Consider the following 25876-nt stretch of genomic DNA (forward strand, 5'->3'; position numbering starts at 1 on the left):
ACTGTTAAACATCCGTACACCCATCTGCCTAATCGAATTCATCTTGGCTCATCAAACGTTGGATGTAGTTTTGAATCAAAATCTGAGCGGCCGGCTGTTACCAATGACAATGTAGCTTTTGCTCACAAGAAAAATTCAGAAAATGAAAAAGGAAAGGAGCAAACAAAAAAACAAAAGCAACCAAAAATGTTTAGTTGTGGCGAAGCGGTGTTATGAATGAATGCAGACAGCGCTCGTTCTCCCCCTGTAGGCTGAGAGTGGGAAAACACCTCAACGTTTCATTTATGAGATCGACTTTAAAAAAAAAAAAAAACAAAAGAAGAAGAAGAAGAAAAGAAAATAAAAGAAACTGCCGCTTGTAGTGAATGATTCAACTGATACAAATGCCGTGATTAAAAGTGACTATTGCCACTCAAAAAAGTACATTACAACTGCACGCTGTAAGCTGCTCCAACGGAATACTTCTGTCCTGCTGGGCTTCCCCCATTGGGCCGCCGACACGAAGTCTGACGCAATACAGGACACGCCATTCAAAACACACTATGGACGCAAACAGCGTAGGCAGCGCGGCCCTCCGGCTCCGCCAATCAGCGCCGCCTGTCGCTTGTTGACGGCCGACCATTGGCTCACGTGGCCGAGCGCAACGCGCACCTCGCGTTAAATGGCCTTTTCATCGCGCCGCGCCTCGGTAACAGACGGAGGAACGGCGCATACACACACACACGCGCACACCCGGTCTGTTGTTCACGGTTCGCGGCAGGGACAAAAACAAAACAAAAAAAAAAAAAACCCGCAGTGTCATGGAGCGGAACCACACAAAAAACGGGGTGGCCGACGTGTTCGACGGCTTCAGCACGGCGTTCAAGTCGTTCGCCACTGACGCCATCCACGTCGGCCAGGAGCCGGAGCAGTGGAAGTCCATGGCCGTGGTGCCGCCGATATCCCTCTCCACCACGTTCAAGCAGACCGGCCCGGGACAGCATGCCGTAAGTAAAGCCCGAGCCCGAGCCCGAGCCGCGGTCGTTTAAGGCAGTAAAGGGGGGAGGGGGAGGGGGGGTTAAGGGGGATCGAGATGGCTTTACACGTGCGGGAAGCGAACCAGCAGGCAGTGGCATTGTAACTCAATGAGCACGTTGTTGATTATCATCATCATCATCATCGTTATCATTATTATTATTATTATTATTATTATCATTATTATTATTATTATTATAATGTCCTTGATTGGTCTGCTTCCGGAGCCACATAGGACAAAGCAACAACATGCATTCACCAGAGGCTAAAGGCCACAGCGAACGGGTGTATCACAGTTAATAACACAATCACATGTGATAACCCGTGGGCAGATATGAAAGATGGCAACTAACTGTACTCGTGCTGTTAGAAAACACCCCGAGCAGTATGTCAATGTCCGTGTTACTGCTAAACACACACGATGCCAACCAAACATCTTCTTCTTCTTGTGTGTGTGTGTGTGTGTGTGTGTGTGTGTGTGTGTGTGTGTGTGTGTACACACGCTTGTAGACAGAAGTGTTGCCGGTGTCGTCAAACGCTGCATGTACGTCTATATAGATGTGTGCGTAAAACTCAGGGGAAATTCCAGTTTGACTGCTCGAAGTTACAGCTGTGAGTTCAGCTCAGGAAGCAGCAGCTTCAGACATGTGTTAAGAGCCAGCTTACCCCCCTCCCCCTGTCTCATTATGCTCCCTGTGGTTACACTGCTACCAGCCTTACCTTATCTGCCCGTCAGCGTCCCTCAGAAGTCAATGATTATGTTCCTAGGTTTGTCATGAAGTGGTTGGAGAGAGATCAGAAGTCTGGCCCTGCTATGCCTTTTCTGTTACTCTCTCTTACACCCAGGCGGGACCAGCAAAGCTCTTTTTTTTTTTTTCCTTTTTACCTTTTTACCTTTGCTTAAAAGGTTTCATTTTAAGGCGCACAGTACAATTGCACAGTCTCCTAAAGTACCAAATTCCAAAGGTGAAAATCGAGACGACGGAGAAAACATTCAAGTTCAACGACACTTCCCGCAGCTGTTGCACCATAAAGTTGAACTTTTGCCATGAAAATGTGAATGTGTGGCTTCACCACCGCCTGCTTACATCCACCAAACGGCACATGGTTCGGTTCACAGAGACGCTCTTGTGCAAACATTCCGTTCAAGGCCACTTGAAGAACAACAAGCCACACAGAGACATTCTCCAATGTTGCTCAATGCGATAAAGCTCTTGTATTTTTTTTTTTTTTTTTTTTTTTTTGTACTTCAGTTTAGAAGATGTTTCATTATAAAATAATGTCCATGTGTAAAGCAAGAACATTCAGTCAGATATTTCAATCGTCAGTTCATTTTATCCCACTGTCTTGGTGCCAAACGTGTTCATTCACCGGTTTCCTCAGGTCCCTCTTCTTTACATAATGATAAAGAAGATGTTTGGCCACCTGTTAGCCACTTAAACAAGCATTTGGATTCAGCAAACACTGACTCATAAAAGTCATATCAGTATCTTGCTTGACGGACTGTCACGCAGCTAACGGGCAAATCATGATTGAACTGTTTATTACTGTTTAATTATCATTTTCCAGGGCTTTGAATACAGCCGCAGTGGAAACCCGACAAGGAACTGTCTGGAGAAAGCCGTCGCTGCTCTGGATGGAGCAAAGTACAGTACGTTTGGACGAGGCGGGGGGGGGAGCTGCAGCGGAAATGTTGTTCTGAGGCTGGATGTGCATCAACTGCAGCGTTTCTCTCTCTGCCCTCGACCGTCCGCCTGCAGGTCTCGCCCTGGCGTCGGGTCTGGCCGCCACGGTGACCATCACTCACATGCTGAAGGCGGGTGACGGGATTGTCTGCATGGACGATGTGTACGGAGGTGAGGCAGCCCCCTCTGACTGGGTAAATGAAGAAGATTCAAACCACAAGCTTTGATTTTTTTTTTTTTTTTCCTGCTTCTTCTCAAATTGCAAGGCACAAACCGCTACTTCCAAAGAATTGCCGCCGAGGTCGGCCTGGATGTGTCTCTCGCCGACTGCACAAAGCCGGAGAAGTTGAAGTCCGCCCTGAAGCCCAACACCAAGGTGAGTCGAGCGAGGTTAAGCAACAATTGGCACCTGCCAATCGACTTGGCAGTTTCCTCTCTACGCCTGCTGTTGGCTCAGCCCGAGCAGAGAGGTGACTGGGTTAAACGAGGCCAAATGGTCGTTGCCACGGGATTACGCAATGAAGGCAGCGGGCAAACGGTTGCAGATGTTTGCCCGTTCTTTCGCAGCGAATGAATGGCTCATAACCGTGGTGGTCTGACGAAGGAGGGAGAAGAAAAAGGCTATTTTTAAAAAGTCACAAGACTTTTCCCAGCAGATTTAAATGGTCGAGTTCAGCTCAGCAAAATGATTTCCACAAAAGTAGGTAAAAAAAAGGAAAGGTAAAAAAAAAAAAAATCTTGCAAGTCTTCCAATGCATTTTGCCCCGAGCTTAAACAAGTAATAGGAAGACGCCAAAGTCTGGGTGTCACATGAGATGGATAGTTAGTATGTAGACCAGCTGTTGGCTGGGAACTTGTCCCCCACCCACCTCCCCCAATGCTACGCTAACGTGACGCTGGTGTCCGCCTGTGCAGCTGGTGTGGATCGAGACTCCCACGAATCCCACCATGAAGGTCGTGGACATCAAGGCCTGCTCGGACATTTGCCACGATCACGACAAAAACATCGTGGTGGTCGTCGACAACACCTTCATGTCGGCATACTTCCAGGTAAGAATTGTCCTAGCGTGCGCTTCCCGCCCGTGACCTGGAACCCACTTGCTTTTCCTGAACACTTTTTTTTTTCTCTTTTGTAACTCAGCGCCCTCTGGCTTTAGGAGCGGATGTATGCATGTATTCTGCCACCAAATACATGAACGGTATGTTGTGCGTGTTTTTTTTTGTTGTTGTTTTTTTATCCCACTTCACATGGTTACATTTCATCAGAGTTCCACAGGAGGGGGAGGAACGTACAGGACCGTGTCTTTTGAGTTCAACCTACAGAAGTATGATTTTATCACCAATATCAAAATGCTAATCTGCAACTTTTGTTGCGGCGAGACTCTGATGAGGCTTCAAACATGAATGAGATCTAGCTGTCGGATGTCCCTCCTTTCATCTTTGTCATAAGATCGCACATTAAAATGACCACATTTAAATTTTTATTCCCAACGCAAGATTTTTTTTATTTTATTTTTTAATTCCTTTAGGGTTTTGAGGGTTCTAAAACTGGAAATGGTGTTTTTAACGTTCACAATTTGATTTATTTAAACATCTAAAACTCCACTGCTGTCATTTAAATGTGGCAGGTCACAGCGACGTCGTCATGGGACTGATCTCCGTGAATCGGGACGATCTGCACGACAGGCTGAGGTTTCTTCAAAACGGTGAGCGAGGAGTACAAGAAATCCCCAAAGCTGTGCTTGCTAAGCAAATAAGAAAACATAATGGTTGACATAGAGGTGGCAGCTCAGTCAGAATGAAAAAATAAATAAATAAATAAATAAAGGCCAATTCATCCTGTCAAGCAGTAGTTTCAACCTCTTCTGTCAGGCCCCTGTTTGTTAAACTGCTGTTTTTTTTCAACGTGACCCACATTCACGCACACAACTGACCAAAATGGGCTCCTGGGGTCAAAGTTCAGGACCAGTTTAAACCTCATTAGCAGGTGTTAATTTCATTGTGTTGTGAAATCTATTGTGTCCCTTTTGTTGTGCTCTTTTTCTTCTTTTCTTCCCTCCCTGCCCCCGAACTCATACGAGCGTCTCTTCACTCAGCACTCGGCGGCGTGCCATCTCCCTTTGACTGCTACCTGTGCAACCGCGGACTGAAGACGTTGCACCTGCGGATGGAGCAACATTTCAAAAATGCCATGGCTGCTGCCAAGTATCTGGAGGCGGATCCCAGAGTGGAGCGTGTCATTTTCCCAGGTGACTGTACAACTGATGTCTGTCATTATTCCGCCCGCACAAAAATAATGACACAATCACACAAGGTGCAGCCAGGTAAAGGGGCCAGAAAACGCCACGGCCTTTACAGCAGTGTGAACCCGGCACACCTTCTTTGTTATTAGTGGCCTGTAACAAATGAACGATCACTCTCCCGATATGTTTTTTTTTTTTTTTTTTTTTTTCATTGTTTATCGCTACACGTTTGCAATCGCCATACGCGTAAGGAGTTAACGGTTGACGGGTGCACATGTTCTTTTCACTTCCCGTTTCTGTGTTAATGTTGTTGACACTGTCGTTCAAGTCGAAACATGTCTATTAGCAAGGCTAGCTCAACGAATGAGGCGAATCTTAACGTTAGCCATGATAGAGGTGGCTTCACGTGGTTCATGCACGTCTCACTTGCCCTCACTTGATGTCAAACGAACAATCTAATTCTGTGCAGTGCACTATAGGAGTATGTAGCATTAGACTTATTTATTTTGTTTATGAAAATACTGATGTGGATTTTTAAAGCTGCACCTTGAATCTTTGTAGTGGTTAGCTCCACGTTCCACACTGTTTGGTTCCCATACTACACCAATTCAAAAGTTTTTCTCTCTCTTTTTTTTCCCTTCACATTATTACAAAGTAACATTGGCTCAGTGATTTTTCTAACTATATGATTAACTCTCTACGTGCAGTGATTTCTAACGCAGAGAACTAAAAATGTTAGCCTGGCGTCCCTGCGTGCCAACGCCCTTGTTTTCCTTCTCCGCACAGGCCTGCCCTCTCACCCCCAGCACGAGCTCATGAAGAGACAGTGCACCGGGTGTCCAGGAATGATCACCTTCTACATCAAGGGCAACCTGGAGCACGCCTCCGCCTTCCTCAGTAATCTCAAAGTATGCACGTGGCGCATTTTAAAAGATCTGCGCACATCAAAAACATGTGGGCGTGGGTTGTCGACTTGTTTTTGACGTGCCCACATTGTCGACATGCACGCTCCACTGTGTCTGACTTGTGATGTGTCTCCCTGTAGCTTTTCGCAGTTGCTGAGAGCCTCGGCGGCTATGAAAGTTTAGCAGAGCACCCGTAAGTATTGTGACAGCCAGCACAACACGTTGCAGAAAATGTCATTTTGAATTTTTAACCGATAAAACTACAAAACTCATACTTTTACTTTTTTTTTTTTACCTCAGTAACTACTAAAACTACATCTAGCTGAAACGGCCACAAGGGGGCAGTAGAGTTCTAAATTCTGTATCATATTGACGCTTATGTAGAAGATTGTGTTGCATAAGATCTGCCGTGTTCTTTCATATTTAGGGCAATCATGACTCATGCGTCCGTGCCGGAGAAGGAAAGGAAGGTCCTGGGAATCAGCGACACTCTGATCAGACTGTCTGTGGGCCTTGAGGATGAGGCAGACATCATTGAAGACCTGTACCAAGCGCTGAATGCTGCGGTGAATCACTGATTAGTTATTTTCTAATTTTCTGACACTGTTGCCGATAAAACTGTTTACCGTCCTGACACTTTGCAGAGACACTACCAATACCTAATTTGACCAATGACCAATGATCGTCCGTCATTGTCAATAAAGTGAATGGAAAACATCTTTAGCGTCACCATCAGTGATAGAAAACATTGAGTTAGGGAGCTCTATGGGAATATTACAGCACCTTCAAACTCTTCTGTCCCCAATGCCAACCTACCCGCTCACCACGGCCTCTTCCCAGAGTTCAGATAATGCATCTAAATCCCTCTGCTGCCCATTTGTAACAGATGGAAATTAAATGGGGAAGGAAAAGCCGATGAAGCTTTTAATTGGACCGCATGTCAGTTAATTGTTCCTTCAAGTGTCCGCAGGTTACGGTTGGTGTATAGTCGGCTACTTACTTTTAACTTCAAAGTGTTTCATTGAATTTCATTTTCCAAAATCAGCATCCTGGTCACATGATCGTGTTTGTGTTCTATAGTTTTCTGAATTTGGACTGAAGGTGCCTTGATGTCTTATTTTAACATTTCCTTGTTTGTCCTGTTTTCACAGCATCCGAAGATCAAGTGAAACTTATCCTGGGATGTGTTTTCGGCTGAAGTCGAATCGGTTGAGACCAGGAGAAAGACGAGAGAACCTGGAACCTCGTCTGCTGATCAGCACATGGGGCCTTCGTGCAACGTGCACACAGCAGAGATTCAGCTATCAGGGAAAAACGACACATTGATCTTTTGCAGGGTTTTCTTTGTTTTACGTATCTACAGTATGTGCATTTGTTTTAATTAATTTCTGTTCAGAAAGCATTTTTAAACGCTTTCTGAACTTGTTTAAGTCAAGGGAAAACACATGGACGTAATCTTTACAGGTAATCTTGTTGCAAAACATGGTCTTGGAGTTCTGATGCACGAATATGAGATTTATACTTCAGAATGAAATTGAAAATTTTTCTTTGATTTGATTAATTCAAAGTGGCAAATATGACTGGAAAATCCCTCTGATGAAAACATTTAACTCGACAAGTGCTTCCTTCTGCTGTCAAAATAAATAAATAAATCAAACCTGTCAAAAAGCAAAGTAGGCCTGTGGTTACAGATGGACAATAAAACAAATTCCACTTTTTTTGTCTAGACCTTGTATTGTATTGTTTTTTTTTTTTTTTTTACTTCCAGCATGAAGCTACAACTCAGGAAAGAGTGAATAAAGGACCTTTGTGTAAGCGTAGTAACATCTAATGGTGGGATGGCAAAAAGCAAGGAAAGATTGTATTTTTTGATGTCCCGCTTCATCTCACATCTAGTCTTATACCAGCTGTGATGTCAAGACAAAAACCACAAAGCCCTTGACAGAGAACTGTTGTCTGGTCTACTGTAGAAGCAGGGCAAGACCGTCTATTTCCCAGTGTAAAGACAAATTCCTATTAATGGCACATTAAAGTAATCATTACTTTTTAGTTACTTTTTCAAAAATAAAAACCTATCAACAGTTGCATTCTATGCAAATTCATCTCAATATTCAATAGTCCTCATACTGGGCTTTAAATAAAAACAAACTATTACAATGTTTTGATCAGCAAAACAAGAATAGTTATCATAAACCAGAATGATATAAAAAAAATAGATTCAACATTTAGTCACAATGGTGATTAACAAATGCTAATATAACTAAGATTAGTATACTTAATTGAACTAAATCCTGTTGATCTACAGGCGGCCACTATTTGACACTGCGTGCAAGTGCACAGCGAGCAAATAAATGGCATAACTCTTCGACGAGATGTTTAAAATCAGTCGGGTTTTTTTTGTTTGTTTGTTTTTTTTTTTTTTTTTCATTTTTCCGCCTCTTTCCATCCGGGTTTTTATTTTCGATGAGCTGAGGCTGCCCTCTAGCGGCGCGTACATGTACTGCACCCACTATTTCCCTGTCGAATAACAAGCGACGCAGGAACGTTAAACCTCGATCGGACGTGGACGGGAAGTTAATGACGCCGGAATATCGCAGGAAACGTCAAAGCCAGCCTTCGCCTTGAGGCTCATTGTGCATCAACTGAAGGGATCCAACCAAACGCGGTAGCTCAATTCTTCGGGATTGTACCCGGACGTGAGGGATCTGTGGCGCAGGATGCGGTCCCGGCTGTCCGACCGTCATCACAAGGTAAAAAAAAAAAAAAAAAACGCATCCAGATTTTGTGCCTTCGGACGGCGAGCAAGTGAGTCAAACGAGCTTTCTGTTCCCCCCCCCCTGCTTCCCTGCAGCTGACACGTAAAACCTGTCGCGTGAAAAGCGGAACAACTGGCGTTGAGCGCGAACGGCTGTGAGGATGATGATGAAGATGATGATGATGATGCTGGTGCTGGTGCTGGTGCTCGTGGTGAAGACGCCGCTGCTGAGGCTGTGGAGATGAGTGGTATTAATAGGAGGGCTTGAGTGTCAAGGCTTTCACTGACGAGACCGGGGGGCTGTCGGGTGGAGAGTCGGCGGACCGGGCCACTGGGGGGCGAGGGGGGTCTTTCTGATTCAGACTCGGACTTTGTCGGTTGAGAAAAAGCCACCGGTCAGCCGGCAGAAGACATGGATGTACTGGCGGTCCTGAATCTGGGCGAATTCGCCCAGATCTTCTCCAAGATGGGAATGTTTCCTGTGTTTGATCTCGCCTATTACATCGTGTCCATCCTCTACCTGAAGTATGAGCCAGGTGAGAAAAAAACAACAACAACACAACGACGCACAAGCTAACTATAACAACCCTTGTGCCTGGCTTGAAGTTTGAGCCGAGTGCTTTCCCACTTTGGGAGTTTTTGTCATTAAAGCAAATATTTGTTATGGGTGACAGGTCCACACCTTGACTTGCTAATGACTAAACCCGTTTTATTTATATCAGTAGAAACATTTGAATAAAATAAATAAATAAAAATAAATAAAAATGTTTATTTAAAAATGAATTTTGCATATTTGAACTGAGACAGGTTTTTGTTTGCTAGATTTGCATTCGTTATAAAAAAAAAAAAAAAAAATCGCCACGAGGGCTTTCTCAGAGTTTTACTCCCTCTCCATATAAAGCAAAAACCTGACCTGTTACATAAAATCCAGCAAGAGCTGCTCGGCTGCTGCTGGGGAACGTTAAAGCCTGACCTCATTCAGAGCGGATTAATCCTCTCAGTTTTACAAACGTTTGCAATATTTTTCCGGGATTTCAACTCCATTGAGTTGTAGGGAACGGACGAGGGTGAAACCTGAGAGAAGGTCTGTGCATACCAGCCCCTCGGGCAATAAATAGAGGACCCAGAAATAGAAGGTGTATGAAGGTCTGTGAGGGTCCTTTGCTGCACAAGTCATTTATTTACAACAAAAGTTTAGCATAAATTTAGTCTAAGGTTTTTTGTTGGGTTTTTTTGTTTTTTTTACTCAACAATATGGTCCTGTGTTTCACTGTGCCTATGTCAGTTGAAGTCTCTTTATGGGCGGGATCTTTACAAAGTTTAAAATGAGATTTATTTTGTCACAGCCCAGACTATGACTGTAAGCTGAAGCCCCCAGGCCACATGTTTCCATTGTGAGGTTGGGTCTACAGTGCACGATCGCTGAGCGCATGAATGATTCCAGGCAGTCGGCGGCGGTGGTGGCGGTGGACAAGTGCAGGGGTCAAAGGTTAAGGCGGACCTGACAGTTGCAAGGCAGGAGGAGAACATATTTATAGCGGCGCATTTCTGTGGATCGGGTTGCCCTCACTCACCCACCCACCCACCCAGCTGTCTCTCTGTTCAACGCAAGCACGTCTCATCGCAGGAGTTGGAAGCGCTTCAATCTCCGCTCCGTGAAATTTTACAACGGTCAAAGAGTTGTGCTTTTTTTTTACATTGAATGTAAATGAATGAACGAATCTCAACTTTAACCTTACGCCCTGAGGCCCTTTGAACAAGCTTCCAACAAAAGCAAAGTCAGGGGAGTGTGTAAGAAAAGACATGAGTCAGGCTACTTGAAATGGATTGAAGAGGAAGACATGGGTCTGAGGATGACTGGTGGGGTAAAAAAAACCCAACAACAACAACAACAAAAACAAACAAACCCAGAGACGCGAGACGATCAGAACAAAACTAAGCGAGACTAAACACAAAAAAATGACTTGATTCATGATTAATTTGTTGCAGCTTCTGAATAACTCCAAGGCTTAATTGGGAGCATGATAAACGGTCTGCTGCTAAGACTCGCGATAAAAAGGATGTCCTATCAGGGTGTGGGGCGACAGAGTGGGCCGGGCGTGGACACAGGCACAGCACAAGGGTCCCACTGATAAAGGCTGCGGAGAGTCGCCACTGACTGTTACACGGTGTCTGAACACACAGGGTTTATGCATATGAACCTTTAGCTTGCTTTAAGCGATTCAAAACAAATGGGCAAACTACGGCCCGGGGGCCATATGCGGCCCGTTAAGCTTTTAAATCTGGCCCACCGAAACTTAAAGAAATGATATTAATAGGAAGTAAGTCATGAAATAGCTGTATTCCATCCATTTTTTTCAGTGTTTTAAGAGTCATTTTTAATAAAGAGCTAAATACCGCGGGGCTTCAAAGACACTGGTTGCGTTGTAACGCTTTTGTTCATTTTCAGTTGACGTTAAAACACACGTTTTCTACGTATCCCATGACATATTGTTTTCCTCCTATGTACACTCCATCCATCTAGTCCTGCGCCGGTAAAATTTTAGAACCCATCGTGGCCCAACAGTCAAAAGAGTTTGCCCACCCCTGCACTAGAGGGTTTGATGTGTCAACAGTTATGAAACACGTGCTGAAATCAGAGGAAGTGGCGTAAAATCAGCAGTAGTTTTCCCACCACACAGCCCTCTGATTCCCTCTGAATGTCTCGGCTATTGATGAACGGTGATTCAGTGGCTTTGCTGAATGAATGGCTTCCGTTCAGTTTCATAGACGCTCACCATCAATGTGTGTTGTGACGATGATTTCCATTCTGCACTCCCCGTGGCTCCTCCCCTGGCTCCTCCCCCACTGTGCCTCGTAGGCTCTGTGGAGGTCTCTCGCCGCAGCCCCGTGGCCTCGTGGCTCTGCGCCATGCTCTACTGCTTTGGGAGCTACATCTTGGCAGACGTCATGCTGGGAGGCTGCCCCATCGACTATTTCCAACACAACAGCCACATCCTGCTGGCCTCAGCTGTATGGTGAGAGAAGAGATGGGATGAGACGTGAACACTACGTCTGCCGCCGTAGATGCATGTACCTTTTCATTAAAGTAGTGAAACTTTCAAAGGTGTACGAGGGTTCACGTCAGTTCCACGTCAATAGCTAGCCAGATTATATGCCAAAGATATCATTATGCAGCAGTGTAGTGTACAGTACTGTCGTACTGACTTCAGTTTCTTAAAGATATTTTCTTTTTGCTTTGTTACAGACATGAAAGGAAGGGGAAAAAAATGTCATTAAACTGTGCTTCGAGTACCCTTTCTTACCACTAGACAGTGCAAAAAACATAAAAAGGGCTCTTTAAAAAAAAAGCATACGTTGAATAAAAACGACAACAACAACAATTGTTGTCCATGCGGCCAAATCAATATGGCAGCCTTGAATAAGTGATAAGTGATAAGTAAAGTTTTTTAAAATGTTAAGAAACACTACTAAGGGTACACATGGTGCACTTCAGTAGGATCGACATGGATTTCAGTGTCATTCATAATTGTTTCTCGCAGGCAAAAATAATAGAGAAACAAGAGTGAAAGTCTAGAAATCCTAATGTTTTGCGCTTCCCTTCACAGGTACCTGATCTTTTACTGCCCCCTCAACCTCTTCTACAAGTGTGTGGCCTTCCTGCCGGTCAAGCTGGTGCTGGTCGCCCTGAAGGAGGTGGTCCGCACGCGCAAGATCGCTGCCGGCGTTCACCACGCTCACCACGCCTACCACCACGGCTTCTTCATCATGATCATCATGGGATACGTCAAAGGTGCGCAGAGGGTTGTGGAGGCGTCCAGCGAGGTCCGGCGTCCCGACTCAGCGTTTGTCATGAGACACTGCCACAGCTGATCTCATCACCTGCTCGCTTCAAGTCGCTGAAGTGAGGCGAAACTAGACCTGGCGTTGCAGTGTGTGCGTTTGACGGAACTCAACACAGGTCAAGGGTGTAAAGTAGTTTCGAAAAAGTAAAAAAAAGAAAAAAAAGAAAAAAAGAAAAAAAGAAGCTCTTCCTGGACATCAAAACCGTTATAGTTTATAGCTTTTAACTTGCAACGTCCACCACTGCGGGATGATTTTACGCTGACAGAAGAACAACTGTGCAGCAGGGCGGCCGTGCAGGCAGCAGTGCTGGGACCGAGCCAACAGCTGAATTCAGTGGACAGAGATTTTTTGTCCTCATTTTTTTTTTTTCTCTCTCTTCTTCCGCTGTCTATTTATATCTTCCCAGGATCTGGAGTAGCTCTTATGTCCAACTTTGAGCAGCTGCTGCGGGGCATCTGGAGGCCCGACACCAACGAGATCCTCAACATGTCTTTGTAAGTCTTAGCGCAACGCCGCTGATGTTGAAGCGTTCTCCTCTGTTCAGCCTGAGGGGCCTGGAGGTGGATCGCACCCACAGTTAACAGACAAAATAGCCCCTCGCTTCACAGTCTGGACCCAGAACACCACGACATGACGTTTGGCATTTATATGAACATGACATTTCCTTGAAACACTAAGTACTTCATGAATTCACCGGTTGTGTCCGATTTGAATCTCTTATCTGATCATTCCATCCCCCTTGTGAGTCACGTGTTGCGTGTTCTCTGCCTCCTGCAGCCCTACCAAAGCCAGCCTGTACGGCGCCATCCTCTTCACTCTGCAGGAGGCCCAGTGGCTGCCCGTGGCCAAGAGCACCCTCATCCTCGCCTTCACTCTCTTCATGGCCACCAGCAAGGTGCGACACACACGGGTTGCATTAAATCACCGTCACTTTTACAGCGATCAGAATTACGTCACTGACAAGAAACCGCCTGCAGAGGGCTCACTGAGTTGAGTGAGCCAGGAACGAGAGCAGTGATTTGACTGACGGGGAGTTCACGGAACCCTAACTAGTATCATTGGCAAAACGCGTTGAGCCTTAAGTGTGTAATATTTGGAGATTTATTGAGAAGAATCAGCGACATCAAGTGGTTGCATTTTAGATTGCGCCGCCCTTTCACTTAATACTCTCACTTAATAGTTTCCCTCTCCTGAGCGTTCCTGTGAACTACGGTGGCCTGTGCACCCAAACCTGGATACCTCGTCCACCCTCTTCTTCGTTGGTTTATTTTAAGGATGCAACTTTTCACCTTAGATACGAAACGAGCTGTCAAGTGGGCTGGATTGTCCACACCTGCTTCTTTAGAAATATGACGGTGCAAGATGGCAGCTAACTGGACTTGCTCTATGTATGTTCTTACATACTTATAATAACCGTTGTAAGGGGAGGAAAATCAAATGACTTTTATTGTACTGTGAGTGTGCGCTTTTGTTTATGTATTTATGGGTTAGGGTTTTGGGCCAAATCTTACACACTGGACCTCAATGCTCGAGTCATAATGTATTCCCAGGAAAAAGGCTATTTGTGTTGAATGAAAGAGGTTGCATTTCAAACAATCTTTCCAGCTATTATCATTTGTACTGTTTCAAAGTTGCCAAAATCCCACTTACCGCCTCGAGGGAACACATTTGACGACTCCTCCTCTTCCTCCGCTCAGGTTGTGATGACAGCCAGACACTCCCACGGCTCGCCCTTCGCCCTCATCGAATCCTGGGTCTGCTACGTGCTTTTTGGCTCCGCCCTCGCTGGATCGGAGGAAGACCACCACCACCCTCCCGCCGTCCCAGCTACGCCTGTCAAAACCAAGGAGGAGCTGGGCGAAGGCGCTCGCAGGAGGAAGGTGAAGAAAGCTGAGTAGTGCCGTCACTCGGCTCCAGCAAATCGGCGTCCGACTCTCCACCATGACGGGGTTTCCCTCATTCCTGTTCCAGGGAAAGAGGGCTTTTTCACGTTGTTATCAAAAGAAACCCTTTCTATCAGAGGTGCTTTCTGTATTTTTCCACAGGACAATAAGGACTCTGTGTGTATACAGACCAAAAAAAACAAACAAACATAGCAAATATTTTATCAACCCAACCTGGAAATTCAACTATTTGTTTTTCGCTCGTGGGCGTCTGTGTTCAACACTGTGCGACGACACAGTAAAATCCACACAGGTCATCTCTTGTCGTGCTATCGGATGTCAGAGGGTTTTTTTTTTTTTCAGTCAACAAAACCTTATTTATGTTAAGAAAGAACCAGAAGAAATAAAGTATTAGACAAGACAACCTCTCTGCTTTTTACAGTGAGAAGGAAACAAAGTTGACGACTTTAAATAAAAGCAGGAGAAACATTGTGTTTGCTGTGCTTTCTTTTGAGTTGCTGTTCATGGAGGTGCAAATAAATGAGTTATACAGTTTAGGTTGCATGTTTGAACATACTCACTGCCGTAAAGCACCATCCATCCATCGGTATATCCATTGATCCTGTGACGCCACAAGAAATTCCTGGGGAGAAAACGGCATCTGTTTCAAGTCATTGTTTTCTTTAATGAATCAAATAAACAATAATGAAACACAGAACAATAGAACATACATCGATTTTAAGTTTAGGGGACATACAGTATGCTGTATACGTCAGAGCTTTCATTTCTACACGTTTCTGCTAAGCAGCCTTGCTGCAGAAATATTTCTTTATAAAAAAAAAAAAATCCCAGGAAGGGAACTAAACAAAAGCAAACTGTGTTTCAGAAAAAGAAGTGAAGGGTGGTCTCCACTTTGGGGAGGTTCCTAGGCAGGTGAGGCCTTTGCTTCACTGCAGTCTTCTCTGACCGTCTGTGATGTAAGTGAGTGGCTGTTTCGGAGGTTCCAGAAGTGCTCCCTGGGTCAGCCTGAGGTCTCATCCTGACTTCCCCTTGTTGTACAGGCAATAAAGTATCGCTGATGAACTTTGCAGGAGGTTGTTACAGCCGACCTTTCACCTCAACATTCTTCAGAGCAGCAGAGAGGACTGCCGAGGTTTTTGTGTCACTGCTGGAGCTCAAAGGCCTCTTCAGCCTCATCCGTGTGCGGCCCAACAGTATAGTGATCCGCTTTGTTGAGATTAGTTTTAAACTTTAAAGTGATATTTAACTCATATCACAGCAGTAATACTATAAAAAAAAAAATGGCTGAATGTTGTATGAGGACATATTTAGGAACAAAGGGAACATTATTATATTTTAAAATTATAAAAAAAAAAAAAAAATGTTATTAAGTGACTGTATTTTGTACAGCTGCGTAACAGATGGATACAATTTTAATTGAAGGGAGATAATTTGTGCAATATTTTTATAAGAGCTCCTTAGTTTTGAGATCATTTACAATAATGTCCCCTCAATTATTTCAATGTGGAGAATTTTCTTTTTGAGTGAAACCAGCACAACAGAGAGGAGACTGTGTTTATTTTTCCAGACGAGGCCCGCTGTGAGACTTCCACGCTCCTTTGGGCAAGGCAGCGAGCGGGCAGGAAGCGGCGAGACATATCAAAGTGATGTGGATCGGAGACCTCAGAACCTGTCAGGAATGCAACAAACATCTGCTCATCTCATCACACGCACGCACACAGAGACTGAAATGTAGTGATCTAAGAAGGTGAATCCAAAAATGTGCTTGTGTTGTAAAGCAACGATTGCATTTTTTTTATGCTCTTGTGCGCCTCAGTCTGGCAACAGATGTGTCTGAAGAGAGTCACGATGAAGTTGTAACACTGACTTTTTTTTCATTCAACCAACAGAAACACGATTTAAAGCAATGTTGTTTCGAGTTAAATATCAATGAACACAATTATTTGGTAAAAGTTATATGAAGTTGCAAGGAAAACAAGTGGCACCGTCCTCACTGCTCACTAGAATCATCTAAATATATAAACAACAAGAAAAGCTACCCAGAGTCTGGTGAATGAATCAGGGGCATTTTGTGTTTCCAAATGGACCCTGTGGCCACGGACACCGAGCCTGTGCGAATATAAGGCACAGGAGCTTCAGTTGGGGAGGGGGATTTTAGAGGTCCACAAACAAAAAGCGGGGGGTTGGGGGGGGTGGGGTGTTGCGGGTGGGATAAAAGAGCCCTGGAAGCAGGACGGTTGCAGGAGTGCTGCTGGGGTTTGAGTCGCAAGCAGAGGACAGGCAGGAGACAAAGTCACCGGAGCAGCGAATTCAAATGCAGTCAAATTCAGCCATGCTGTGGCTTGTGGTGCTGACCTGTGTGCTCTACAGAGGACATGTTGCAGCTGGACAGAGAGGTGAGAAAAATCATCAGTTCATTTCTTCACCGCCAGATGCCTTAGGTTTTGTTTTGTGACTTAAAAAAAAGAATGATCCGAAGAAAATGAAATGAAAATGAAAAATATTTGCACGAGGATTGCCAATGAAAAGAAAAAAAAAATACCAAAATGAGTTGGTTAATTTACTTTGATATAATCACAGTGACCTGTGCAAAAAAACTATCAAAGAAGCAAAATGCCTTGTTCTCAAACATCTTAAAATCAAGGACTGTTAATAAATGGTTATCAATTTTGAGTATTCTTGATTAATACCTTATACAACTGCATTGTTTTGGTTTTTATAAAGATTATAAAGATAAATTATCCATGGGGCTCAGTCCCCCGAAAAAAGAAGAATCACTCGCTTTCTTATGGTGGCTCCCCCGACCAAAAAAAACCTCAGAACAAAACCAAAAAAACACAAACAGTTCAACAATTTGCCCTCCAACGGCCGCGTGGCTGATTTATTTCCAGCATCTCTTCATTGTGCGGTGGAATCTCCTCGGTAAACAGAGAGGCTGCTAATGAGAACACCACGTTTGCTGCGCTTCCTGCTCTGGAGAGTTCTGCCCTCCTGCAGCTCTGCAGGGTGCAACGGGAGGTGGTGAAGAGGGCCACTGGGCCTCTTGGGGTCACTCACTCGGAGCAACACACCTGGGAACCACCAGGGTAGCAAGCTTTGCGAAAGCGACGCAATTGGAAAGTGTCAGATCAACAGTTTTGCCAAAGTCACGTGCAAAGATTTTCATTTCTACATGCAACCTGCCCCAACCTACCGAGGTCCTGCTCACTTCTGATTTCATACTCTTCAGCTATTTTTTCTCTATGTGGGTCAGTTTAGTGTTTTATTTTTCCATCGCTGACACGTTTAAGAGTTGAATGTTTGTTTGTGAACTGAACCCCAAAACAGAAGGCTGGTTCTGGCATCTCAGAAGTTACGCAGTGCTCCGTTAAAGGAAGTTACAATGTATGATGACACCACCCACAGAGTGGAGTTCCTGTGGGCTTTTTTTTTCTTCTTTTTTTCTTTTCTTATAAAGCATCTTCCATGGAATCCACCATTCCATATCTGGAAAATTACTTCTGCTCCTGCAATAGCAACATCTCTAAAGCGGGGGTGGGGGGGTATCTGAGGGAGTCCTGCTGCGGTGGCTGAGGAAGCCCAGCCATTGGACGGGGCTGTGGATCGTGGTTGTAAGCGAAGCGAGGTCAGGCCCAGTTACTGTGTGTGCTGGGTTCTGAGATTGTCTTTGGCAGAAATGTAAAGCCAACGCGAGTCAACGAGGGGAAAAGACGTTGGAAAAAATGACTCGCGTACATGGAGCAACAACAACACAAATACACACCGCACTCATGCTCGCATGCAGGCACATGCGCGCGCGCACACACACACACACACACACACATATTCTCATGAAAGCTTCTGATGAGATAAAAGCGTCTTCTAATGGAATGTGTAAATGTATTTTTTGTGACACGCTGTGCTTCTGTAAACCAGTGGAGATGTTTGAAGACTTCAACACATCTTTTCTCTTGGCAGATGGAGAAATTATCAATCAGATTAAAATGACAAACCTGGCCCTGGCAGACATCAAGGAGCTGCTAAAACAGCAGGTGAGCATCATTTTTGGTGGCCGTCATCGAGAGAAGATGAATCTACTTTTAAAAGCGCAAGAGTGAAGTGAGTTGTCTTTCGACCGATGGTGTTTTGCAGATAAAGGAGATCGAGTTCTTGAAGAACACCGTGATGGAGTGTGAAGCCTGTGGTGAGTGTGACGGCCGTGGCAGATGGACACTCACCCCGCCTGGAGAAAGTTGACGGGTTGATTCCCTCTGTCTTCAGGTATGGGGGGGATCGAGCTCCGCCCCTCCTGCGTGCCCAACCCCTGCCACCCGGGGGTGGAGTGTTTGGAGACGCCTCAGGGAGTGCAGTGTGGTCCGTGTCCTGAGGGCATGCAGGGCAACGGTAGCCACTGCACGGATGTGGACGAGGTGAACAAAGACAAAGAGTATTGACGACAAAAGAAGAAGAGTAGTTCCCGTGCAAAAATATATAGCGTACAAACTGCGGCAATAACATTTCATTTAGATGACCACCGACCATCTCCATCAAGTCTGACTATTCTTTTCTGTGCACAGTGCTCTGTGAAGCCGTGCCACATGGGTGTACGCTGCGTCAACACTTCCCCGGGCTTCCGCTGCGGGTCCTGTCCTGCCGGGTTCAGTGGACCTCAAGTCCAGGGCATTGGCATCGCCTACGCTACTGCCAACAAGCAGGTCAGTCCCAGTGAACACACTGCGACTGCCTCCGTTACTTTCCATTTCTGTCTTTCCTTTACATGTACTGTTACTTTTTATGTGAACTTACATTTAAAGGCCAGTCTACGACAGTTTCTCAGTGTTATGAATGTAGGTCTGTCTTACCTTATTAGTGCTCATTGCAAACAAAGATGGTGTTAATTCCTGTTTTATGATGTCCCAGTTAATTTCACATCTTTTTAAATGATGGAACGTCCCAAAAAACAAAACAAAACAAAAGAAAATCGAGGAACCTGAGCAGATCCACATTTATCGCTTTAAATTCCATTATGCACTGGGCCCTTGCATGTCTTTGGTGTAGGTAGTAGGCGTGATGAAGGGAATTCTATTGAATTAAAATGAGTTAAAGCTTCTTTTTTTTTTTTTTTTTAAATAAAGCATCCTTAAAAGAACTCAAGAATGAATAACTTTATAAAGATTATTTGGAAAATTGATCCTATCTTTTGTCTCTTCTGTCAAGGTGTGCAAAGATATTGATGAATGCGAGGGCATCAACAACGGCGGCTGCGTGGCCAACTCTGTCTGCATGAACACCCCTGTGAGTATAAAGACTTTTCTAACTAAAAAAAAAGAGACCCATGAATAACGTAAGTCATGCTCAGACAGGAAATTGTCTCCCACAAAAACGCCGTCACTTTATGGATTTTACCTTAAGCCTTGTGATATACACACCCTGGGGGCTGTGGAAGTTTAAAAGTTATAGGGGCAATAAGAGATTTTCGTTACTGTTAGATATAAGGAACTAAAACTTTGGTACAACAAGATCTAATGATGGATGGAGTCAACAAAACAACAAAAATCACTGCCACTTTTGTGGCAACTGTTTGGAGCATTGCCAGTGTGAAAACCATGATGTGTTGTCCTTGGTCCTACTGTGACGCCAGGGCTCCTTCAGATGCGGTCCCTGCAAGACGGGCTACGTTGGGGATCAGCGGCGTGGCTGCAAGCCGGAGAGAGCCTGTGGGAACGGTCAGCCCAACCCCTGCCATGCCAGCGCAGAGTGCATCGTCCACCGAGAGGGCAAAATAGAGTGTCAGGTGACCAAAATTCCCCCAGAGAGCAAAAATGTATTAGTTACCAGTGCAGCTGTGGACCGTTTGGCTAGGTTCCTAAAGCAGCTATTCCAGCTTTGTGTTGTGTGCAGTTTAGAAAATGTAGTTCATCACACCACTTGAGCTCGGGGTTATCCTAACCCTGCACCAACTCTTCTTTGCTTATCTCACTGACATACAACACGGCCTTTGAATATGTATGTAGAACACATGTACGTCTCCACATCCTGGCAGTGTGGAGTTGGGTGGGCTGGCAACGGCTACCTCTGTGGGCCAGACATTGACATTGATGGTTTCCCCGATGACAAACTGGAGTGTCCCGAGAAGAACTGCAACAAGGTAAGTCCTGATTCTCCTCATTATAAAGCTCTTGACACGACACACGACAACATTTGCTACACATAATCCTAGAATTGACTTAGCCATCTGAATGCAGTGCCCCAGTCACAGTTTACTTCCCGGAGCAGTTCTTGTTTCACAGCACACTACAAGTGAATAGTAGACACCAATCCTTGGTGACGGTGTGTTCGGAACTCATAGGATCACAATTCTGTTTGTGTTTTACTCCCCAGGATAACTGTCTCACCGTGCCGAACTCTGGCCAAGAAGATGCCGATGGCGATGGAATCGGTGATGCCTGTGATGACGACGCAGATGGAGACGGAATCCTCAACATGCAGGTTTGTGCAAAACACATTGCCACACACACGCACATTTCCTTGGCTTGTGTAGCGCTTTACACTGAAATCAATATACAACAGGACAACTGCGTGCTGGTGCCCAACGTGGACCAGAGGAACATCGATGAGGACGACTTTGGCGACGCTTGCGACAACTGCCGGGGCGTCAAAAACAACGACCAGAAAGACACGGACGTGGACAAGTTTGGAGATGAGTGTGATGAAGACATTGATGGGGATGGTTGGTATTAACTTGGTCCTTGTAGGCGAGTCTTGCCACTACGGCGGCCATCTTGGGGGCATCAATGAAATGCCCAATGGGACCAGAGCCCAATCTGAATGAGTGGGGGAACATTTATACCTGAGAATTGTGTATGAAACATAAACATGAGTGATCGGCAGTGTAGTCAAGATACAAATTGGGTCATGGGTGGTACGATCTTTTTCGACAGGCAGTCGGAATGTAGAAGTACCTTCTATATTGTATCTGTCTTCTTTTGCACAACACTTCGTAACAGAGTGGCTGTGGCGCAGTTCTCCACATGCAATGCCTGAGGAAAGAATGATAAAAAATTAACTTTCTAGATAATATTCAGAAGAGGCATTATCCACTGACGCATGCATATGCTTTAGGAATACTCAATCCCAAGGACAACTGCAAGAGAGTTCCCAATGCGGACCAGATAGATCGCGATGGTGACGGTGTCGGAGACGCCTGTGACAGCTGTCCTTACATTCCAAACCCCGAGCAGGTCAGCCACTGTTTTGTTGTTCAGCCATATTTCAAAATCTGTCAGTTTTATGACGGTGAACACTCATCTTTCTCAGACTGATATGGACAATGACTTGATTGGGGACCCTTGCGACACCAACAAAGACAGGTACAAACTTCAATGGAGACCTCAGCGCACCCTTTTGTCTTCATAGTGGTGTAAGATGATTGTACTTTGTATGGACTGATGTTTGCACCAGTGACTGTCTCTCTTGTCCAGTGATGGTGATGGTCACCAGGACTCACGGGACAACTGTCCAGCTGTGATCAATAGTTCCCAGTTGGACACTGATAAGGATGGCAAAGGTGATGAGTGCGATGATGATGATGACAACGACGGCATCCCGGACCTGCTGCCTCCTGGTCCTGATAACTGCCGTCTGATCCCCAACCCTCTGCAGGAGGACTCCAATGGTGGGTGTTCTTCTTAATTTTCTATGATTTAGTGGCTGTGATGACAGTGGATTTCTTATTATTATTCTTAAGGTGACGGAGTGGGGAATGTCTGTGAGAAGGACTTCGACAACGACACCATTGTCGACACCATCGATGTTTGTCCAGAAAACGCCGAAGTCACGCTCACCGACTTCAGGGAGTACCAGACTGTGGTTTTAGATCCGGAGGGAGATGCCCAGATTGATCCCAACTGGGTGGTGCTGAACCAGGTGGGGCGATTTGTTTTGTCTCTGTGTCTAAAGTGTTGACCATCTTGTTAATTTAAAACTTTTTTGATTTTTTTTTTATCTTCTTTATCAAGGGAAAAGAGATTGTCCAGACTATGAACAGTGATCCTGGGTTGGCGGTTGGTAAGAGTGACGCTGTTTAATATTTGGTGACCATACAGTAGATGTTTAATGGTATATTTATTTACCCTGCAAATCATATGGGAAGATTTATGAATGTATTCATTTCCTGTGTTGTCGTCCATTAATATGCTGCACTAATCCCTAAATGTATTGTAGTAAGTAGTAATTTCAACATTTTTTCAAAGGAGATAATGTTTTAAACAGCCTAACTCTCCTGACTCTTTTCCAACCTGAGGTTTCTGTGTAATAACCAAAACTAAAATTCTAAACAATAAAAAACAAACAAATGCTGTGTTCGCCAGGGTATACGGCTTTCAGCGGAGTGGACTTTGAAGGCACGTTCCACGTGAACACAGTAACAGACGACGACTATGCTGGATTTATCTTTGGATACCAGGACAGCTCCAGCTTCTACGCAGTGATGTGGAAGCAGGTGGAACAGATCTACTGGCAGGCAAACCCGTTCAGAGCCGTGGCAGAACCGGGAATCCAACTCAAGGTGGTCTAATCTGTCAAGTCTTTAAGTGCTGAGTTGTAGGTGATTAGACTTCTGTTTTAATTGCTCAAGGACATTTCACCTTTAATCCAATAGGCTACTTCAGATCTAAAAATGGTTTGGGTGTGTAGTGGTGCAACATTGACATTGTAAATGGCCATTTTCCAACCACTGTACCACCATGTCATCCAAAAAATGGCTTTATTGCCAGTAAAGTCATATTACTAAACTGGGAAAGCGAGGTGGAACCATGTGTGATGCTGTCAAGGCTGAAGGTCTGAAGTCCAGGTGTGCAGACCTGCCTCATGAGCACAGATGTGCTGAAACCACTTAGACATTACACTGATTGTCACTTTCACTGTCCGAGGTGCTGAACAGATTTTTTTGTACTTGACTTGAGAGGTTGTTTTTTTTTTTCTTCAGTCCTCAGCAAGGTGGTCCCATTGAAATACTTTAGAAATTGTTGCGAGAGGACATAGATGGCTCCTTACACACCTCTCTAAAACCATCCTCAAGATTATCAAGGAGTGACCTTTACCCTTTGGATGCAGTCAAGTCCTGTCCCAAAGAGTTTGTTTTCCTGCGCTGTGCCATGCAATTGTGAAGTTCCTGTTTGGTTTCTCCCACGCGTAGGTGACAACACTTGGCACTGCACTGTGCTACATACGTAGCATTGCTGATCTTGGAGTTCTGTCCCTGGGATGAAGTCCTGTCTGAGAGTGTAGCTGGGTTTGAAATGTACAAGTGTGTTACAGTTGAAGAAAATCCTGCTGACTTTTTCCTTTAGTTGTTTTGTGCCTCACTGGTAGATGTCTTTGCTTGGTTGACCGATGAAGATCCAATTTGCATAGCGCCGTGTACGTTTTCCCCCAGCAATGATTTGGTGAGCTAAATGAAGAAACGTTTAGTCAAGGCACTGTTGTCCTTTTGGCTGTTTTGACAAAGGCTGTCAAGTCCAACACTGGTCCAGGTGAAAACCTGAGGAACGCCTTGTGGCACACCGGCGACACTAGTGACCAGGTCAAACTCTTGTGGAAGGACGCTCGCAACGTGGGATGGAAGGACAAGACCTCTTACCGCTGGTTCCTCCAACACAGGCCTGCTGATGGCTACATCAGGTACCGACTAACTCCCAGGACTCTAAAACTCAGGGTCTAAATCCTGGGCTGTTTTTAGAGGGAAAGGGGGGGGCGTTTAATTTTGTTGAGCCCAGAAGTCCCAGGGGGACCCAGAGGATACTGTTGTTAATACACTATGTCTGAACTTTGGCTTAAAAAACAATTTTTAGCCAAAGTTACCAAAAGCTAACCTCCTCCCTGTCTACACCCAAATGTCTAGTATGACTATAAAAGATTTTTTTTTTTCGTGTGGTGAGCTTCAGTAGTCATAAACTCTTTCCTCTGGATAAAAACAGGTCATGTGCCAAACCATACAGTCTGTGTGCAAAGTATGTCCTGAGTTTCAGGGTATTTAATAGACTGTACAGTGCGACTCTTTAAATCCATGTATATTCTATGTACTGTCCTCAACCATTTCTTGCTCTCTGCTCTCCTTCAGAGTTCGATTCTACGAGGGTCCTCAGATGGTGGCGGACACGGGTGTCATCATAGATACCACGATGAGAGGAGGTCGACTTGGAGTCTTCTGCTTCTCTCAGGAAAACATCATCTGGGCCAACTTGCGGTACCGCTGCAATGGTGAGTTTTTTGAATTTTTGATTGGGTTTAAGTCGTTTTGACTTAAACACGTCTTCAACACAGGTTCCCTCTTAGTAAAATAATAATTACAAGCGCTGTAAGAGCTAAAAGGAGCATTCTTGTTCTGTGCCACTATTTTATTTTATTTTGTTTTGCTTTATTAACTGAAATGATTATTTCCATTCCTGTGCCCTTTTTTCTCCAGACACTCTTCCTGAAGACTTTGGCACCTACAGAGCCCAGCAGGTCCAGCTGGTAGCCTGACGGTACAAAAAAAAAAAAAAAAAAAAAGTCCAGCAATATTGGAAACATTTTCCAGAATACACAATTGGTGGCAGGAAAAATTGAATACTTTGCAAAACAAAAAGGACCACCCATGTGTTTAAAATTTGTTCAGACTATAAAACCAGATTTTGCTTGCTTCTTTAAAAATATAATAACACTGGTGTCTACAATTGTTAATGACAATATTTACAATGTTTAAGAAAGAAAAGTTGCTAATGAATTTAAGTACATTTTCTGTGTGAATATTCTAACAAGCACGCTGGATTCATGACAAAAATAATCACTGGAATAGATGTAGTGCTGATTTTAAGTCAATAGTAGAGCTCTGTGAACGATATGCATCCATGACAACATCCTACAATATCTACATGTGAAATAAAAGGTCCAACATTTTGTTTTAAGTAACAGACGTGACTTTCTCTTCTTTTTCAAACTCGACAGCTTTTAGTGGAAATCAACATTCTGAACATATCACAGGCATGCACATATCCAAAATAATCTTTTAAACTTTGCATTTGGAAATACATGTTACAAAATTGAAACAATAGCAAAGACAATATACAACAGGGTTGAAACACCATGCACGTACACGGCAACACGCTGCCATGTTGTAAAATGACATCGGAGAGGTTTTCAATCAGCGTTTTCTGCAAATCAAGACTATGAGCAGAGAGAACTCTGTCTTCCACATTCAATTTAATTGACATTTTTGTTTCATCTTATAAACGAATGGTCACATAAGGAGCATCACATGGCAACAAATAAATAGCTACAGACCTTTAAACTACAACTTACAGGACAACAGTGATATAATGCTATTCTCACCATAAGCTTTAAGTGGAACTTAAACTGTGTTGGTTTTTTTTTTCCTTCTTTTCCAGAGAGTTATAATCATTAGAAAACCTAGTGTTATTAAAGGGAGACTTTATTCACACCCAAAACACCCAGGGAGCTTTGAAAGTCAGAGCAGCATCTCCTCCCTTTCATCCCTTAATGTCCC

General features: G+C 44.4%; 3 protein-coding genes across 3 annotated transcripts; all 3 read left to right on the forward strand.

Annotated features, from left to right (window-relative positions):
* Positions 1–756: 756 nt before the first annotated feature.
* Positions 757–7932, forward strand: cth (cystathionase (cystathionine gamma-lyase)). The gene is made up of 12 exons (XM_076040624.1): positions 757–986; positions 2584–2665; positions 2775–2870; positions 2966–3075; positions 3615–3749; positions 3841–3898; positions 4328–4405; positions 4796–4948; positions 5729–5850; positions 5988–6040; positions 6275–6413; positions 6999–7932. The coding sequence occupies exons 1-12, from the start codon at positions 801–803 to the stop codon at positions 7014–7016; spliced, it is 1230 nt and encodes a 409-aa protein (XP_075896739.1). The 5' UTR covers positions 757–800; the 3' UTR covers positions 7017–7932.
* An 884-nt stretch (positions 7933–8816) lies between these two features.
* On the forward strand, positions 8817–14823 carry tmem38a (transmembrane protein 38A). Its single transcript, XM_076040676.1, has 6 exons — positions 8817–9138; positions 11463–11619; positions 12211–12395; positions 12855–12942; positions 13226–13343; positions 14146–14823. Exons 1-6 carry the CDS (start codon positions 9015–9017, stop codon positions 14344–14346), a joined length of 873 nt encoding a protein of 290 aa, XP_075896791.1. The 5' UTR covers positions 8817–9014; the 3' UTR covers positions 14347–14823.
* A 1754-nt stretch (positions 14824–16577) lies between these two features.
* comp (cartilage oligomeric matrix protein) lies at positions 16578–25281 on the forward strand. The gene is made up of 19 exons (XM_076040677.1): positions 16578–16748; positions 18310–18383; positions 18484–18535; positions 18613–18761; positions 18909–19046; positions 19549–19626; positions 19973–20125; positions 20375–20479; positions 20713–20820; positions 20902–21061; positions 21454–21572; positions 21649–21701; positions 21813–22006; positions 22079–22257; positions 22350–22398; positions 22701–22897; positions 23840–24012; positions 24452–24591; positions 24797–25281. Exons 1-19 carry the CDS (start codon positions 16667–16669, stop codon positions 24853–24855), a joined length of 2262 nt encoding a protein of 753 aa, XP_075896792.1. The 5' UTR covers positions 16578–16666; the 3' UTR covers positions 24856–25281.
* Positions 25282–25876: the final 595 nt, after the last annotated feature.

Source organism: Nelusetta ayraudi, unplaced genomic scaffold (assembly GCF_046127955.1).
Source record: "Nelusetta ayraudi isolate G7.1 ecotype Tasmania unplaced genomic scaffold, CSIRO-AGI_Nayr_v1 ptg000062l, whole genome shotgun sequence".
In the NCBI taxonomy this organism is placed as follows: Eukaryota; Metazoa; Chordata; class Actinopteri; order Tetraodontiformes; family Monacanthidae; genus Nelusetta; species Nelusetta ayraudi.

What these genes read in the sequence shown, in the direction of transcription:
- cth (XM_076040624.1), top strand. Translation starts at nt 801, where the DNA reads ATGGAGCGGAACCACACAAAAAACGGGGTGGCCGACGTGTTCGACGGC. An exon ending in TCATGTCGGCATACTTCCAG is followed by an intron (nt 3,750 to 3,840) that starts GTAAGAATTGTC and finishes TTTGTAACTCAG; the next exon opens with CGCCCTCTGGCTTTAGGAGC. An exon ending in TGCCACCAAATACATGAACG is followed by an intron (nt 3,899 to 4,327) that starts GTATGTTGTGCG and finishes TAAATGTGGCAG; the next exon opens with GTCACAGCGACGTCGTCATG.
- tmem38a (XM_076040676.1), top strand. Translation starts at nt 9,015, where the DNA reads ATGGATGTACTGGCGGTCCTGAATCTGGGCGAATTCGCCCAGATCTTC. An exon ending in CTACCTGAAGTATGAGCCAG is followed by an intron (nt 9,139 to 11,462) that starts GTGAGAAAAAAA and finishes TGTGCCTCGTAG; the next exon opens with GCTCTGTGGAGGTCTCTCGC. An exon ending in CATCATGGGATACGTCAAAG is followed by an intron (nt 12,396 to 12,854) that starts GTGCGCAGAGGG and finishes ATATCTTCCCAG; the next exon opens with GATCTGGAGTAGCTCTTATG.
- comp (XM_076040677.1), top strand. Translation starts at nt 16,667, where the DNA reads ATGCAGTCAAATTCAGCCATGCTGTGGCTTGTGGTGCTGACCTGTGTG. An exon ending in ACGGAATCCTCAACATGCAG is followed by an intron (nt 20,821 to 20,901) that starts GTTTGTGCAAAA and finishes AATATACAACAG; the next exon opens with GACAACTGCGTGCTGGTGCC. An exon ending in CTTGCGGTACCGCTGCAATG is followed by an intron (nt 24,592 to 24,796) that starts GTGAGTTTTTTG and finishes TTTTTTCTCCAG; the next exon opens with ACACTCTTCCTGAAGACTTT.